Source organism: Zea mays, chromosome 3 (assembly GCF_902167145.1).
Source record: "Zea mays cultivar B73 chromosome 3, Zm-B73-REFERENCE-NAM-5.0, whole genome shotgun sequence".
Taxonomy (NCBI): Eukaryota; Viridiplantae; Streptophyta; class Magnoliopsida; order Poales; family Poaceae; genus Zea; species Zea mays.
This window is the reverse complement of record NC_050098.1, coordinates 202694665-202712914: the sequence shown is the minus strand read 5'-3', so window position 1 is coordinate 202712914 and position 18250 is coordinate 202694665. Positions and strand designations below refer to the sequence as shown.

The 18250-nt window shown below is 42.3% G+C and overlaps 1 protein-coding gene across 1 annotated transcript; it reads left to right on the top strand.

Annotated features, from left to right (window-relative positions):
- Positions 1-13110: 13110 nt before the first annotated feature.
- On the top strand, positions 13111-17436 carry LOC100501590 (putative integrin-linked protein kinase family protein). Its single transcript, NM_001196277.1, has 12 exons — positions 13111-13609; positions 13919-13993; positions 14074-14169; positions 14388-14473; positions 14555-14675; positions 15515-15594; positions 15699-15761; positions 15880-15998; positions 16108-16193; positions 16435-16556; positions 16862-16973; positions 17070-17436. The coding sequence occupies exons 1-12, from the start codon at positions 13259-13261 to the stop codon at positions 17172-17174; spliced, it is 1416 nt and encodes a 471-aa protein (NP_001183206.1). The 5' UTR covers positions 13111-13258; the 3' UTR covers positions 17175-17436.
- Positions 17437-18250: the final 814 nt, after the last annotated feature.

The following is an 18250-nucleotide window of genomic DNA, read 5'->3' as shown; positions in this document are numbered from 1 at the left end:
GTCCGGTGCACCAGCGGTCAGTCACTGTAGCTGTCCGGTGCACGATGTCCTTCCTTTTATGGTGCATCCGACCGTTGGTCCTCGGGGTCAGTTGGCACACCGGACACTGTCCGGTGCACACCGGACAATCCGGTGTGCCCAACCGACCATTGCTGCGGGCCACACGTCGCCCACGGATCGTGCGGCCGACCGTTGGCTCATCGGACAGTCCGGTGCACCACCGGACAGTCCGGTGAATTATAGTCATACGCCTCTGCGTTTTCCCGAGAGCAGCTGGTTCACCGCCGGCCAGCCTGGCGCACCGGACAGTCCGGTGTGCCAGACTGAGCTGGTGTTGGCTGCACACAGCCAACTCTTTCCCTTTTCTTCTCTTCTTCTTTAGTCACTGTTTCTAGCATTTGGATAACCATGTTAGTACATAAAACAATATACCAAGTCTAGAAACCTACCTTTGTCTCTGATTTGCACTTCTCGCACATAAGTACTCAATTAATGTGTTGGGCATCTAATCACCAAAATACTTATAGAAATTGCCCAAGGGCACATTTCCCTTTCAATCTCCCCCTTTTTGGTGATTTATGCCAACACATCCAAAAGCAACCAAAGAAGTGCAACATCAATGTAATTGAAGACCAAATTGTTTTTGCAAATCAAATTCTTTTTCCTATCTCAAAGTCAAACACACTTGTTTGGGAAAATCAAGAGATATTCCAAGAGAAAAAATGATCAAGTGCCAAAACTCCCCCTTTTTCCCATAATCAAAATTCTCCCCCATAAGAGACAAATTTTGCAATTAGAGTATTTTCAAATTCTAACTCTACTTTTTTCAAAATTCTCAAGTGGTTGGCTGATCCATTTGCTTTGGCCTTAATTTCTCCCCCTTTGGCATTAAGCACCAAAACGGGATCATTCTTGGCCCTTTAACCCCATTGCCTCACCAAAATGTCAATTAAAAGCAAAAAGGCAATGAGAGCATAAGTATGAACTTGGAATTAAATACACTAATACCGGAGTGCAGTGGAAGTCTTTTCATCGTCCAAGTTCACATTTCCCTTTCAATGCACCTTTGAGACTACATCAAGTATACTCAAACAAACAGGTTAGTCTCAAAGGGTCAGGTTGTAGCACATCTCCCCTTAAATATGTGCACCATTTGCATATGGACTTGTGAGGTCCAGGGAGATCTTGTACAACTTGAGCACCACAAATAGATAACACATGTTGTAAATGCTTTAAGTAACATGATCAAAGGCATAGAACACATGTATGCTATAGATCAATCCAAGTTACGCGAATCTAAGACATTTAGCTCACTACGCAACCTGCAAAATGTTTTCTCATCCAACGGCTTGGTGAAGATATCGGCTAGCTTGTTCTCAGTGCTAATATGAGAAATATCGATATCTCCCTTTTACTGGTGATCCCTCAGGAAGTGATGCCGGATGTCTATGTGCTTAGTGCGGCTGTGTTCAACATGATTATCCGCCAAGCGGATTGCACTCTCATTGTCACATAGGAGTGAGACTTTGCTCAGATTGTAGCCAAAGTCCCGGAGTGTTTGCCTCATCCAAAGTAGTTGCACGCAACACTGTCCTGCGGCAACATACTCGGCCTTAGCGGTGGATAGGGCAACAGATGTCTGTTTCTTGGAACTCCAGGACACCAGGGACCTTCCTAGAAATTGGCACGTCCCTGATGTACTCTTCCTATCTACCTTGCACCCGGCATAATCGGAGTCTGCTTATCCAATTAAGTCAAAGGTAGACCCCTTTGGATACCAAATCCCGAAGCATGGCGTAGCAACTAAATATCAAAGAATTCGCTTAACGGCCACAAGGTGACATTCCCTGGGGTCGGATTGATATCTAGCACACATGCATACACTAAGCATAATGTCCGGTCTACTAGCACATAAATAAAGTAATGACCCTATCATAGACCAGTATGCCTTTTGGTCAACGGACATACCTCCTTTGTTGAGGTCGACATGCCCGTCGGTTCCCATCGGTGTCTTCGCGGGCTTGGCGTCCTTCATCCCAAACTTCTTGAGAAGATCTTGAGTGTACTTCGTTTGGGAGAAGAATGTACCGTCCTTGAGTTGCTTCACTTGGAACCCAAGGAAGTATGTTAACTTGCCCACCATCGACATTTCGAATTTCTGCATCATCACCCTACTAAACTCCTCACAATACTTTTGGTTAGTAGAACCAAATATTATGTCATCGACATAAATTTGGCACACAAAGAGATTACCATCACAAGTCTTGGTAAAAAAAAGTGGGATCGTCTTTCCCAACCTTGAAAGCATTAGCAATTAAGAAATCTCTAAGGCATTCATACCATGCTCTTGGGGCTTGCTTAAGTCCATAGAGCGCCTTAGAGAGCTTATACACGTGGTCGGGATACCTGTCATCCTCAAAGCCAGGGGTTGTTCCACGTATACCTCCTCCTTTATTGGCCCATTGAGGAAAGCACTCTTCACGTCCATTTAAAACAACCTAAAAGAGTGGTGAGCAGCATAGGCTAACAATATTCGAATTGACTCTAGCTTAGCCACAGGAGCAAAAGTATCCCCGAAATCCAAACCTGCGACTTGGGCATAACCTTTTGCAACAAGTCGAGCCTTGTTTCTTGTCACCACTCCGTGCTCGTCTTGCTTGTTGTGGAACACCCACTTGGTGCCCACAACGTTTTGCTTTGGACGTGGCACCATGCTCCAAACTTCATTTCTTTTGAAGTTGTTGAGCCATTCCTGCATGGCCAACACCCAGTCCGGATCCTGCAAGGCCTCTTCTACCCTAAAAGGCTCAATAGAAGAGACAAACGAGTAATGCTCACAAAAATTAGCTAAATGTGAGCGAGTCGTTACTCCCTTGCTGATATCACCAGAATCTGATCGACAGGGTGATTTCTTTGGATCGTCTCTCGGACTTGAGTTGGAGGGACCCGTGGTGCTTCTTCCTCAATAACCTGTTCTTCTTATGCTCCCCCTTGATCACGCTCCTCTTCTTGAGGTACCTGTCCATCATCTTGAACTGGGGGATGCACCAGCGTCGAGGAAGAAGGCTGATCTTGTTACTGTAGTTCTTGTGGTCGCACATCACCTATCGCTATCGTGTGCATTGCGGCCGTTGGAACTTCATCTTCATCTATATCATCAAGATCAACTTGCTCCCTTAGAGAGCCATCAGTCTCATCAAATACAACGTCGCTAGAGACTTCAACTAATCCTGATGATTTGTTGAAGACCCTATACGCCTTTGTATTTGATTCATACCCTAGTAAAAACCCTTCTACAGCCTTGGGAGCAAATTTTGAATGTCTACCTTTCTTCACTAGAATGTAGCATTTGCTCCCAAATACACGAAAGTAAGATACATTGGGTTTGTTACCAGTAAGGAGTTCGTAGGAGGTCTTCTTGAGAAGGTGATGCAGATAGAGCCGGTTTATGGCGTGGCAGGCTGTGTTCACAGCTTCCGACCAAAACCGTTCGGGAGTCTTGAACTCTCCAAGCATCGTTCTCGCCATGTCGTTAAGCGTCCTATTCTTCCTCTCTACCACACTGTTTTGCTGTGGTGTGTAGGGAGCGGAGAATTCGTGCTTGATGCCTTCCTCCTCAAGAAATTCTTCAACTTGTAGATTCTTGAACTCGGACCCATTGTTGCTCCTTATCTTTTTCACCTTAAGCTCAAACTCATTTTGAGCCCTTCTTAGAAGCGCTTTAGGGTCCCTTGGGTTTCTGATTTGTCCTGCAAAAAGAATACCCAAGTGAAGCAGGAAAATCATCAATAATTATAAGACCATACTTACTTCCTCCGATGCTAAGGTAGGCAACGGGTCCAAATAGGTCCATGTGGAGAAGCTCCAGTGGTCTTGATGTGGTCATCACATTCTTGCTGTGATGAGTGCTTCCCACCTGTTTCCATGCCTGACATGCTGCACAAGGTGTGTCTTTCTCAAAGCAGACATCAGTTAATCCTAACACATGATCTCCCTTTAGAAGTTTATGAAGGTTCTTCATTCCAACATGTGCTAGACGGTGATGCCAAAGCCAACCCGTATTAGTCTTAGCTATTAAGAATGCATCTAGATCGGCATTCTCTTTCGAAAAATCAACTAAGTAGAGCTTGCCAACTAGTACACCCTTAAAAGCTAGTGAACCATCACTTCTTCTAAAAACAGATACATCTACATTTGTGAATAGACAATTATAACCCATGTTACACAATTGACTCACAGATAACAGATTATACCCGGGCGATTCAACTAAAAACACATTAGAGATAGAATGCTTGGATGTAATGGCTATTTTTCTTAATCCTTTGACCTTGCCTTGGTTCCCATCTCCAAAGATGATCGAATCCTGGGAATCCTTGTTCTTGACGTAGGAGGTGAACATTTTCTTCTTCCCCGTCATGTGGTTTGTGCATCCGCTGTCGATAATCCAGCTTGAGCCCTCGGATGCATAAACCCGCAAGGCAATTTACGCTTGGGTTTTAGGTACCCAACTCTTGTTGGGTCCTACAAGGTTAGTCACAATAATTTTCGGAATCCAAATACAAGTCTTGTCTCCCTTGCATTTGGATCCCAACTTCCAAGCAACTACTTTTGCATTCTTACATGAAAGAACAAACGAAGTGTTGCAAGCATGAAAAACAGTAGTAGGTTCATTGCATACTTTCTTAGGCACAATATTATTTCTCCTAGGCCTACTTCTACCATGCACAAAAGTAGAGCTAGAGGCAAACTTAGCATGTGACTCATTATAAGCAACATGATTCTTGTTATAATGAGGATGACTAGCAATTTTCCTATCATAAATAAAAGCATGGTTCCTTTTAGGACTACTAGCCATAGGGGCCTTCCCTTTCTCCTTGTTGAGAATGGGAGCCTTTTGACTTGTTAAGTTCTTGGTTTCCTTTTGAAAACCAAGTCCATCCTTAATTGAGGGGTGTCTACCAATAGTGTAGGCATCCTTAGCAAATTTTAATTTATCAAAATCACTTTTGCAAGTCTTAAGTTGAGCATTAAGACTTGCCACCTCATCATTCAATTTAGTAATAGAAATAAGATGTTCATCACAAGCATCAACATCAAAGTTTTTACATCTATTACAAATACTAACATGCTCTACACATGAATTTATTTTACTAACTTCCTCTATCTTAGCATTTAAATCATCATTTAAAATCTTTAAACTAGAGATAGATTCATGGCAAGCAGATAGCTCAGAAGATAGCATTTATTTCTCTTAGTTTCTAAAGCAAGAGACTTTTGTACACTAACAAATTTGTCATGTTCCTCATACAAAATGTCCTCTTGCTTTTCTAGCAGTCTATCTTTTTCATTTAGAGCATCAATAAATTCATTAATTTTCTCTACTTTGGCTCTATCTAAACCTTTAAATAAACTAGAGTAATCTACTTCATCATCGGAGGATTCCTCATCACTAGAAGAAGAGCGAAGACTTGTCGAATACGTACCTTCTTCTCCTTAGCCATGAGGCAAGTGTGGCGTTCGTTGGGGAAGAGTGAAGACTTGTCGAAGGCCGATGCCACCAGTCCCTCATCATCGGAGTCAGATGAGGAGCAATCAGAGTCCCATTCTTTTCCAAGATGAGCCTCGCCTTTCGCCTTCCTATAGTTTTTCTTCTTCTCCTTCTTCCCATATCTTTCTTGTGCCTAGTCATTTTCATTATCGGGACATTGAGCTATAAAATGACCAGTCTTACCGCATTTGAAGCAGGAGCGCTTTTCCCTTGCTTTGTTCTTGTTGGGGTATTCCTTGCGTCCTTTGAGTGCGGTCTTGAAATGTTTGATGATGAGGGCCATCTCATCTTCATTTAGCCCGGTAGCCTCCACTTGTGCCACCTTGCTTGGTAGCGCCTCCCTGCTGCTTGTTGCTTTGAGAGCAACGGGCTGTGACTCGTAGACGGGTAGTGGACCATTTAGAGCATCGTCCACGTATCGAGCCTCCTTCACCATCATGCGCCCGCTCACAAACTTTCCAAGGATCTCCATGGGCGTCATCTTTGTGTACCTGGGGTTTTCACGAATAAGATTGACAAGATGGGGGTCAATTACAGTAAATGACCTTAGCAGGAGTCGGACGACATCATGATCCGTCCATCTTGTGCTTCCATAGCTTCGGATCTTGTTGACTAGGGTCTTGAGCCTGTTGTAGGTTTGTGTTGGCTCTTCTCCCCTGATCATGGCGAATCTCCCCAGCTCGCCTTCCACCAGTTCCATTTTGGTGATCATTGTAGCATCATTTCCTTCATGTGAGATCTTGAGGGTGTCCCAGATTTGCTTGGCGTTGTCCAAGACGCTAACCTTGTTATATTCATCCCTACACAGAGATGCTAGCAAAACAGTAGTGACTTGGGCATTTTTATGGATTTGTTCATTGATAATCACAGGGTTATCAGTGCTATCAAAATGCATCCCATTTTCTACAATTTCCCATATGCTAGGATGGAGAGAGAATAAATAACTACGCATTTTATGACTCCAAAACGAATAGTCCTCTCCATCAAAGTGTGGAGGTTTTCCAAGGGGAATTGAAAGTAGATGCGCATTTGAATTATAGGGAATGCGAGAGTGATGCATCACTGTCGTAGTAGATGATCTTCTTGATACGTCTCTTCTTCTTCCTGTCCATCTTCTTGTGACTCGAGCCTGAGTCAGTGGGCTTGTCGTCTCTTGGCTCGTTGAAGAGGGACTCCTCCTTATCGTTGACCACCATCCCCTTTTCCTTAGGATCCATCTCTTCAGGCGGTTAGACCCTTAGATGAAGAGTATGGCTCTGATACCAATTGAGAACACCTAGAGGGGGGTGAATAGTGATCCTGTAAAATCAAACACTAAATAGCCACAAGACTTAGTTTAGAGTGTTAGTACGGCTAAGTAGCTTTGAAGCGAGTTCTTGTGAACACAACAATCACAGAGAAAGCAACACAAGAGACACACGATTTTTATCCCGTGGTTCGGCCAAGTAACACTTGCCTACTTCCACGTTGTGGCGTCCCAATGGATGAGGGTTGCACTCAACCCCTTTCAAGTGATCCGATGATCAACTTGAATACCACAATCTTTTCCTTTAGAGTATGTTTCCCGTTTGCGAGGAATCTCCACAATTTGGAGTCTCTCTCCCTTACAATTGAGATCACAAAGAAAGCACATAGTAAGGTTGGGGAGAGCAACACACACAAGACTCAAATCTGCAGCACAACCACGCACACAAGTCACAACTTGAGCTCGAAACACAACACACGAAGTTCGCAACTCAAATGGAGCTCAAATCGCTAACACAAAGAATCAAAAGCGTGGAGTCGGAGTCTGGGAGTCTTAGAATGTTTTGTGAAAGCTTAGTGTCCTCCTCCATGCGCCTAGGGGTCCCTTTTATAGCCCCAAGGCAGCTAGGAGCCATTGGAGGCCAACTTGGAAGGCCAAACTTGCCTTCTGTCGGGTGGTGCACCGGACAGTCCGGTGCACCACCAAACAGTCATTGTAGCTGTCCGGTGCGCGATCTCCTTCCTTTTCTGGCGCATCCGACCGTTGGTCCTCGGGGTCAGCTGGCGCACCGGACACTATCCGGTGCACACCGAACAGTCCGGTGTGCCTAACCGAGCGTTGTTGCGGGCCACGTGTCGCCCGCAGATCGCGCGGCCGAACGTTGGCTCACCGGACAGTCCAGTGCACCATCGGATAGTCCGGTGAATTATAGCCGCATGCCTCTACGTTTTCCCGAGAGCAGCCGGTTCACCGCCGGCCAGCCTGGCACACCAGACACTGTCCGGTGCACCACCGGACAGTCCGGTGTGCCAGACTGAGCTGGTGTTGGCTGCACACAGCCAACTCTTTCCCTTTTCTTCTCTTCTTCTTTAGTCACTGTTTCTAGCACTTGGATAACCATGTTAATACATAAAACAATATACCAAGTCTAGAAACATACCTTTGTCTCTGATTTGCACTTCTCGCACATAAGTACTCAATTAATATGTTGGGCATCTAATCACCAAAATACTTATAGAAATTGCCCAAGGGCACATTTCCCTTTCACTATTCCAATATCACAATATTAATTACAAACTTGATGGGGAGTTGGACACACATAGAACCATCTTTGGTTAAGAGCACGACGAGTCTCCTACTCAACTTCCAATATACATGATGACATCGATTACCGACAAATATCATGGAGATATGTTCTTGGGGAGATACACAATGTAGTGCACTGAGCTGACATGGCTCAGATAGATGAGGAGGACAAGGCCATCAACACTGTGGAGTAGTTTGAGCTAGCATGCATGTTTGCCTAGCACTATAAGATGACTGATTACTTAGATGAGGACTACCGATGAGTGCCTTACATGCCACCATCAAGGACTTTGAGCTAGCATGCATATTTGCCTAGCACTATAAGACAACTGATTACTTAGATAAGGATTACTGATGAAAGTAACCTAGAGGGGGGTGAATAGGCGAAACCTGAATTTATAAACTTTAAACACACACTAAGGTTGGGGATTAGCGTTAGAGTTAAATCTGAGGCGGAAGATTGTTTCTTTTGCCATGAGTTGCTCAAATGATGCGGTATGACTCTTGAGAGCAAACTCAAATCAATACTAGCAAGAAAACGTTAGAGAGAGGAAGGAGGACAAACAAATCAAGCGAGAATAAAAGCGAGTAGACACGATAATTTGTTTTACCGAGGTTCAGTTCCAAAGAACCTAGTCCCCGTTGAGGAGGCCACAAAGGCCGGGTCTATTTCAACTCTTTCCCTCTCTCTCAAACGGTCACTTAGACCAATGTGAGCCTTCCCTTAATCACACGAGTCACTAAGACCCCGCAAGGATCACCACACACTTGGTGTCTCTTGCTAAGCTTTACAAAGCACTTGAGAAATGGAATGAGAAAGGAAGAAGGCAATCCAAGCAACAAGAGTGCAAATGAACACAAAAACTCTCTCTCTCTCTCTCAAGCCACTAAGTGGTGGAGTTGATTTTGGGACTTGGAGAGAATTTTGATCTATTGAATGTGTCTTCGAGTGGAGTCTTTTGCTCATGTATTGAATGTTGAATTCAGAACACTTGGATGGCTTTGAATGAGGTGGTTGGGGGGTATTTATAGCCCCCAACCACTTCCTAGCCGTTGGCAAAGTTTGCTGGCGATGGGCGCACCGGACAATCACTATTCACTGTCCGGTGTGCGCCATGTCAGCGCGCCCATTAGGGTTTGGAGCTGTTGACTGTTGTAGTCGTTTGTCTTTTTGCTGCACCGGACAGTCCGGTGCCCTCTGACTTCTGCGCTCTGACTTCTGTCACGGCACTATTCATCACTGTACATCTGAGCAGTCGACCGTTGGCGCGCAGGGACCCGTTGCTCCGCTGGCTCACCGGACAAGCCGGTGAATTATAGTGGAGCGCGTCCGGAAGAAACCCGAGAGTGGCTGGTTCGTTGGCTGCCTGGCCTGGTGCACCAGACAGTGTCCGGTGCGCCATTTTTCAGCACACTCTAAGTCCTTTGCTCCATTTTATTGTGACCCTAACTGAATTTCTTTCTTGGTTTGTGTTGAACCTTATGCATCTGAGATAAGTGACATCTAGATAAACTAGTTAGTTCACGTGGTTTGTGTTGGACGTCAACCACCAAAATCGATTATAGGAAATGATTAAATCCATTTCCCTTTCACCCTACATGCCACCACCAAGGACACATGACTCAAAGAATGGTGGGTCTAGCTTAGCACCACCACCACCACCATAGCTGACACCAGCTGACCATGCACTACTATATATCTTAGCCTCCCTACAAACAGAGTAGCTAATAGAGACATGCTCATGTTCAAGAGTAGCAAAGTGAGTGTATGCTCACTATGTTTGAGAAAATCCTGCAAAGGCAGGTAGTTCAAATAGCAGTTTTTGTACACTCCACAATAGTTTCTTGCGTTCATGGAGCACATGTTGAGGATCACTGGTGCTCTAGCTATGGTAGCCCCTATCCGACAGTTTGCTCTAGGACCATCGACGACCTTTGTGATTCCAATGCTGCAGTGCAATGGACTTTAGAGTCATGGTCTATTGATTGGAATGGCTTTGCCCTTATAGTTTACATAGCTATTCATTACTATATGGATAGTGCAACCATCAAGGGAAATTATAGCTCAACGGCCAACAACTTTCATGCTGACCATTAATTCCATTGGTCTTAGTTACTCGACGCTTATCACTGACTTTTAGTGAGGTCATTGGATACCTAACACATATTCTACTTGTGCCATTGGATCCAACACTACTAGTTGAGCAGCTTCCTTCATTCGTAGCTTCTTTAGGCTATAATGCTAGACACGATTTCTCCAATGCCTGTAGTACCATCCACAATGGTTGCTCTCATGCCTCTAATTCTATCTACAATAGTAGCTTCAAAGAGCACCACTCCATTTGTTGGCCTCGCTCCATTTTAGACTCAGTCATCTAGTACAGATTCAAACGATACTTCGTATGTCTAACACTTTGAGCTCACCTCATACACATCACTGTCGACACATCAGTGTCCTCCCCCCTGCATGGGCCTTAGGTTTTGATCCTTAATGACAATTTGGGAAGAGGTAGTTATCATGTGAGTTAGAGGGAGCAGATGAAGGTTGGGAGTTAAGAGGAGTAATATGAGTTTGATACATTTGGCTTTATGACTTGTTATGTGCCTTGATACTTGTTTTTATGTTTTGTCATATACGCATGGGCATTTGGTTCTTTATGACCTTTTGATGCTCTAATACTTTTGACCTTATGTATTTTGATATGTATGATATGCTTTGATATAGTTTAATGTGCTTTGATAGATCTGGCCTTATGCTATAATACAATTTGATGTGCTCTAATATTCTTTTCGACTTAATGATTTGATATTTTGACATGTATGCACTTAAAATTCTTATGCATTATTAATACATGAACGAATTCAATACATATGCATAGTTGGTGACATGGTTTGGTTTCAATATTTCATATCTCTCATAACATGTCACAAAACTTTTTTGTGTGTATTCACCTAACATCTTTTCAAAACAAGTTTAACATATCATGCACATAAGCTAAAATTCAATTCTACATGGTACATGACTATGGATTTTTTGTCATATGAACTTACTCTGACAAATTGTGCTTAAACTTTAAAGTTCATACAAACAAAGTCCATTTAAAACTTTAATCCTTCACATACTTGAGATATTGTTGTCATCAATTACCAATAAGGGGGATATTGAAAGCATCTAGGTTCTCAAGTATTTTGGTGATTAATGGAAACATAAGATTATTGTGACTAACATGTGTTTTGTAGATGCACATTGGAGTTAGATCACAATGATGGTGATTGTTCTAGGCAATCAAAGGTTTTGTTGTAGCTTTTGAAAGGATGAAATGCAAGATTAAAGATGGACTAGTTCTAAATGTTATTTGGGGTTGAGAGACTTAGATTAGTTTAGGACTTTGTTTTCCCTTTAACCATACTACACATCAATCTACTCATGAGTCTACCTCTCTAAAAAATATCTGGACAGAGGTCGCATAGTAGTAGTATACTTGACTAGATGAGATGATTAGTCCAGGGGTGCAAAATAAATCTGGATTTAAGATTCATCTAGATCTACCATAGAGTAGCTTGGATTCAGAGTTCATCATATTGTTTAGTACAATCCTACTTTTCTATCTATCTTACTATTAATCTAAGCTTACATGTCATGAGATAAAATGGAAAAAAGAACTTGCTACTTCTTTGTTCCTCGGTTCACTTATCTTTCTCCCTTTGAGAACACGCAGATGCAGGAGGGCCGGTGGATGCAGCCCTAGCCGACGTAGGGCGTGTGCGACTGACATGGGCTAGATCAGTGCAAGGATGTGGCCTAGACGTGACTGGCTACGGGTCGGTGTGATGGCCGCTCATGGATGGGCATGGCATGAGTACCGATAAGGTGGCACAACTATTTGCGAGGGGTGGTGTGGTGATTAGGGTGGGCAAGGAGGCATGCACGATCGAGGTAGATGACATGAAAGAAAGAATGAGCCATTTTTTAAAAAAATAGTGGTATTGATGGATACTTTTTTCGATTTCACAAAATTTGGATTTAGTGTAATATCCTATGAGGTGCTCTATTAATTTGGTGAATCTAACGTCAAATCTACCGTTTGATCGAGCATATTCTGCTGAATTGATGGATGAAAAACATTTGGCTATAAAAGTTGAATCTAGATTTGGTTTTGATAAATCTAGAGTTGATAGAGCTCTATCAAATATACGTTAGGCTGAAATATAATTAATTATAAAAGTTAGATCCAGATTTAGTTTTAATAATCTAAAGTTAATAGAGTTCACGCTAGAGCTTGCAGCACAAGGGCATGTATAACTTAGAGACTCTGGATTGTTTCTTCAAGAACAAATGACAGTTAATAAACTATACTATACAACTTTAAATTTTTAGATCATAGATACAGATAAGAAACAATACTCATATAGAGAGTCGTGTAAATAGGATTTAGGGTCATCTTTTTTTTTATTAAATTAGAGACACTTTAAGAGACTATATTAAATACTCTCTATTTTAAAATAAAATCTGTTTTTCCTTTTAGTGCATTTATACCATAATTAGTATATATGTTTTATATATGTGTATAGATTTATCATTATTCACTTGAATATATATATATATAAATTAAAAGGTAAAACAAATACTACTAATTTAGAGTTTGTTCGGTTCTACTCTAATCCATACTGAGGGGTTTCAATCCCTAGTAAGTTAAAATCTACTCAATCCGTATCAATCCTCTCTGTTGAAAATAATCGAAAGGGCTTGCTTCAGCTCCCGTCCAGTCGAACAGCAGAGGCAGCATGAGGAGTACCCGGCAAGACAGTGCCCACGTCGGTCGGAACTCCGGTTGCAGCGGGAGCGGGGCTCGCTAGTCATTGTCCGCGGCCACGCGATACCCGTGGCCTGGCCGCCTGGGTTCATACCAGGTCCGGTCCGGGAGTTCGTCTGCTGCCAGCTCAGCAGCCGAACCACCCACCCTGCTATGACCCACCGTTCCACCCCACGCCATCAATTCCGACTGTTATTCCAAGTTCCACTCCCAAACCCCCTCGATTCGTCCATCCCTCGCACGCGCTGGCCGCCCGCCCCCCATCTCCACTTCTCCTCGCCGCTCTCCTGAATCCTTCGCCCGAAAGCCTCCGACCGCAGAACCTTAGCGTTGCCGTCCACCTCCATGGAATCGAAGCCTCACGCGCCGGCGTCTGGGCTGGCAACGCCGCGGTTCAGGCTGGGTAAACAGTCGTCGCTGGCGCCCGAGCGCGGCGGCGAGGGCGGTGGTGCGGGGTCGGCAGATGGGTCGGCCGAGGCGAACGGCGTCATGAGCTTCCAGCTCATGTACCTGGCCCACGAGGGCAGCGCGGAGGGGATCCGCGAGCTCCTCGACGGCGGCGTCGACCCCAATTTCCGCGACTCCGACGGCCGCACGGCGCTGCACATCGCCGCCTGCGAGGGCCACGCCGAGGTCGTCGAGCTGCTGCTTCAGAGCGGCGCGGAGGCCGCCGTGGAGGACCAGTGGGGCAGCACGGTGCGGCCTGCTTACGTTTTTAGTGTTTCCTTACAGCTCCATTTTCTTGCGTTGGATGAGGTTCTTAAAATCATTTCTTAAAAGACAAATCTAATAGTAAATTGAAATTTTGTGTCAAAGCAGTATCAGGTTTTTGTTGTTGTTAGACTAAGTCAAGAGGATTTAGTACGTGACAAACAGACAATGGCACATTTTTATAGGCTATGCTATCACGTGGAACATAGATTCGAGATAACAGCATTTCTGCATATATGTCTTGTTGTGACTTGTTGCATTAGTTGAGACTTGAGCGTTGCTACTATCTGGCAGCCTTTGGCGGATGCAATGCATTATCAGAATCATGATGTGATCAAGATCTTTGAGAAGCATGGCTCCAAGCATAAGGTACTAAGATGTACGTGTGTCGCCTCTGCCTGATGTTTTGTTTTGTTCAGGTGTTCTGAATATTCGCTTCTTTCTTGAAGATTGCTCCGATGCATGTGAACAATGTTCGTGAAGTTCCTGAATATGAGATTGACCCGGCTGAGCTTGATTTCAGTAATGGCAATGATTTATCCAAGGTCTGCATATATGTATTTCCTTTTCTTTTACACGAAACTTTTCAAATTGGTTATCTCTAGCACTAGTAAACTTACCATTGGTTAACCAATCATGTGCTGTTGAATTGTGGATTTTAGATTGTACTTTCTTTATCTAAAGTTTTGAATCTATACTTCCACCATTGGATATCATTGGCAATAAATTTATTAGATAGCTATTGTTTCAATCTCTTTTGCAGGGCACATTTAGAAAAGCAACATGGAGGGGCATTCCGGTTGCTGTTAAGAAGCTGGACGATGATCTAATTGCGGACGGCAGCAAAGTGTGGGTAGTTTCCACTTGTTTCTGGTCTATGTTGGCTTTATTTTACCCTTCTATTATCCTGATAGTTTGGATGCCTTACAGGCAGGCATTCAGAGACGAGCTTGATGTGCTGCAACTTATACGTCATCCAAATGTTGTGCAATTTTTGGGCGCTGTGACACAAAGCAATCCAATGATGATTGTCATGGAATTTATGCGCAAGGTTTGTCTTAAGGGCAATATCAATGTTTTCAAGTCGGACGACTTGCTGGTCGTTGTGGCTGACCGACTAGGGCGATTAATCGCGATTAATCATGATTAGTTGGACGACTTGGACGATTAATCGTGATTGGTCCAAACCGACTTGGACGATTAATCGCGACTAATCGTGATTAGTCGGATGACTTGAAAACATTATTTTATATGCTGCTTAGAATCTACATTGTTTTCTAAATGTTATTTGATTAGCGAGGGCAATATATGAGGCTATCGTTTCTAGCAAATCTTTTAGGTGGGAATCCACTGATTCATATTATTATAGTTATCTGCATCTGCAAAGTACTAAACATTTCTTCGCTAAGTTGATGATATCTGATAATTATTTACCTTAATAAATTTCTCAATTCATTGTGGCTTATGTTTGTGCTACAGACAATGTGAAATCAGTTTTTACTTTGTAATAGCAGGTTCTTTAGTTTTGGCAATATTTGAGAGGCAATAGATCAGTGCAAGTTTTACTATCTCATGCAACTTTGTGATATTTGTTATATTAAGATAGCATATATGCTTCATGTTGACTTCTTCGTAACTTTTATTCCACAGCAGCGTAGACAAATTTCAGCATTACCAAAAAACAACAAAATTACAAAAATGTTGTGTTCAACTTGAAGTAGCTCGATGACTTCTTTGTAACTACCAGCAATGTGATTTCAACACTGCACAACGTCTAGATTTATTAACTCATTGTCATAATTTATGTGACATGAAGTTCGTGTGTATCAAAATGCAACTTCATATTATGTCATGGGTTGTTGAAAATTACAAAAAAAAAATTATTTTCAGGGTGACTTGCGCACTCACTTGAGTAAGAAAGGAGCTCTGCCACCATCATATGCTGTGAAGTTAGCTCTTGATATTGCAAGGTTTGCCTGCCATAACCTGGATAAGAGATAAACTCTGTTGGCCTAATATGTTGTTGTTATGAAGTAAATAAACCTAACTTGTGTTCCTTTGTGAATTGTAACAGAGGAATGAATTACTTGCATGAGCATAAACCTCAGGCTATCATCCATCGTGATCTTGAACCTTCGTGAGTACTTTATGGTTATATTCTTTTCAATGAAAATCACTTGCATTTTTTTGTACACCCAGTTTTAAATACCTGGTTTCTTAAAAAAACTTCCTGTGCCCATTGTGTAAGATAACAGTAACATATTGAGGGATGACACTGGACATCTGAAGGTGGCAGATTTTGATCTATGTAAGATGCTAAAATGGAGAAGAAAAGTTAGAGAAGATAAAGCAGTCACTTCTCCAGGCAATGCTTGTAAGTGGACTTTATTGTTTGCCACTAAATATGTGCTATATTAATGTTGACATTTTCCCTTAACTTCTTTTGCCTTTCGTATCAACTGGCAATTGTTAAAATGATACAGGTAAATATGTGGCTCCAGAAGTCCTGCGAAATGAAGAGTATGATACCAAAGTGGATGTCTTCTCATTCGCTCTGATACTTCAGGAGGTAAGTTGTGATATATTGTAAATTTGGGCATCTCTGTCTCCACACAGAAGGTTTTATGGTGCATTTCTGTGTTCTCTAAATATTTCTGCCAACATATCTTCAGGTTATTGAGCACCGTTACACAGTTTACTGCGTGTTGTTTCTTTAAGCATAAGAACGACACTTATTTGAACACCAATTACTCCCTGCAAAATAACTCATATGGCTGTTTTTGTGCTTGTTATTTTCCCAACTGTTGCAGATGATTGAAGGATGCCTTCCTTATTATGATAAGAAAAATGATGAAATTGAGAAGGCACATAATTCTAAAGAAAGGCCTCCTTTTCGAGCTCCTCCAAAGCATTATGCCCATGGGTTAAGAGAGTAAGCACTCATTGTTTCCTCTATACAGTACTCCATCCGTTCTTTTTTATTTGTCACGTTTTAGTTCAAAAATGAACTAGCGGACGACAAATATTTAAGAACGGAGGTAGTAGCAAACACTCTTGTGTCTTGCTATGCATTTCAAACTTTTAGCGAACAACTTTCTGCAAGTAATGCTCAATTTAACTACTTGTATTTGTGAAAATTAATGTGTTGTATTTCCTCCACATACCATTATTGTTAGTGATTTTCGCTTTGTAAATTTCATCCTGACCTTTTTGCCTATCCACTTGACACTGATGTAGGTTGATTGAACAGTGCTGGAGCGAAAATTCTGCAGACAGGCCTGATTTTAGAGTAATTATCAACCGGCTGTCTGCTATCCAAAATGAGATAGCTCACAGAAACCGTTGGAAGGTATCCAATAATGTTTTTTCATTAAATTTTGAGCATTCTGTAATGGGCTATGGCAGGAGATAATGTGTGTATGTTCATTGTGCTGTATTTGAACAGGCGAGACCTCTCAAGTGTTTCCTGAGCATTGAAGGAATGTGGAAGAAAGATCGCAATGAGGGCAGCACCACCCGTTCATCACGCTCATCGCGATCCTATTTTTAACCACCAGCACAAGCTATTGATTTCAATCGCAAGATCATATTGGTGATTGCTAGAAAATATACTCAAATGTATATCATATTTTCGTTTTCTAAAACTATGAAAAAAGATGGTTCTGCAACTGGTTGATTCTCAGCTGATCATAGTTTTGATTGTATATCAGGCATGCCCCTTGGCCCCAACCCCTGCTTTGGCATTCCCCTGGGTTGGGACAATATGGATAATGCCAACTTAATTATATTTATATAATAATGTGTTTTGATGTAAATGAGATATGTTATATATCGTAGCTATTCATACATGTTGTATTTTTTCGAAAGTAAATATTAAATGGCTTAAGTTATATGAAATGTTCATAACTAAAAGGTGACTAATCTAACTTTGATTTCTAATAAATATAACTTAAAATAATACCTACTAAGATGCTTCTCTAAAACATATTGTGTATTTGTTTTACTAAACTATAAAAAATACACAACATAGAAGGATGAGCCTGGTGTAGCGGTAGAGCCTATCATTTGTAACCGGAAGGTCTCGAGTTTGAGCATAGCCTTTGTATATTATGTGGGTAAGGTTTGGCGCTTAAAGATACATTTCTCCAGACCCCGCACAATGCTAGGAAATCTACGACACTAGATACCTCCTTTATAATAAATACACAACATAGTATTTTTGTTGTTTAATAATATAATTAGTGGTTGTCACATTCTTATCAATGGTAGCTTAATTTAAGTATGTTCTTGTTATGTTTGTTTTGTGTAGACATAATCTGCGTGCTAGTAGTGTCCTTCATCTATGTGTGATGTTTCTATATATTAGAGTGTGGCGCAATCGAGCTCATTCAGCCCATCCACGTTAGCAGAAAAAAGACATCGGTATAGCATTAAGGGTCACGAACATAGTCTTTGTTAGGTTGCCTACATAGAGTCATGCTCGCTTCTAGAGAGGTCCAGTCCAACTATGACAGTGTGCCCTCCTATCGCCTCCGCCATCGAGGAGTCGTACTGGTCCTACTACCGCGTTGGTGGCAATGCGACGCAACGGTAGCGACTGGCCGCGGCAATGGCGCCTGAGGGTCT

Coding starts and splice junctions, on each gene's coding strand:
- LOC100501590 (NM_001196277.1), top strand. CDS start 13,259: ATGGAATCGAAGCCTCACGCGCCGGCGTCTGGGCTGGCAACGCCGCGG. Junction 14,170..14,387: donor ATGGCAATGATTTATCCAAG/GTCTGCATATAT, acceptor TCTCTTTTGCAG/GGCACATTTAGAAAAGCAAC. Junction 14,676..15,514: donor TCATGGAATTTATGCGCAAG/GTTTGTCTTAAG, acceptor AATTATTTTCAG/GGTGACTTGCGCACTCACTT.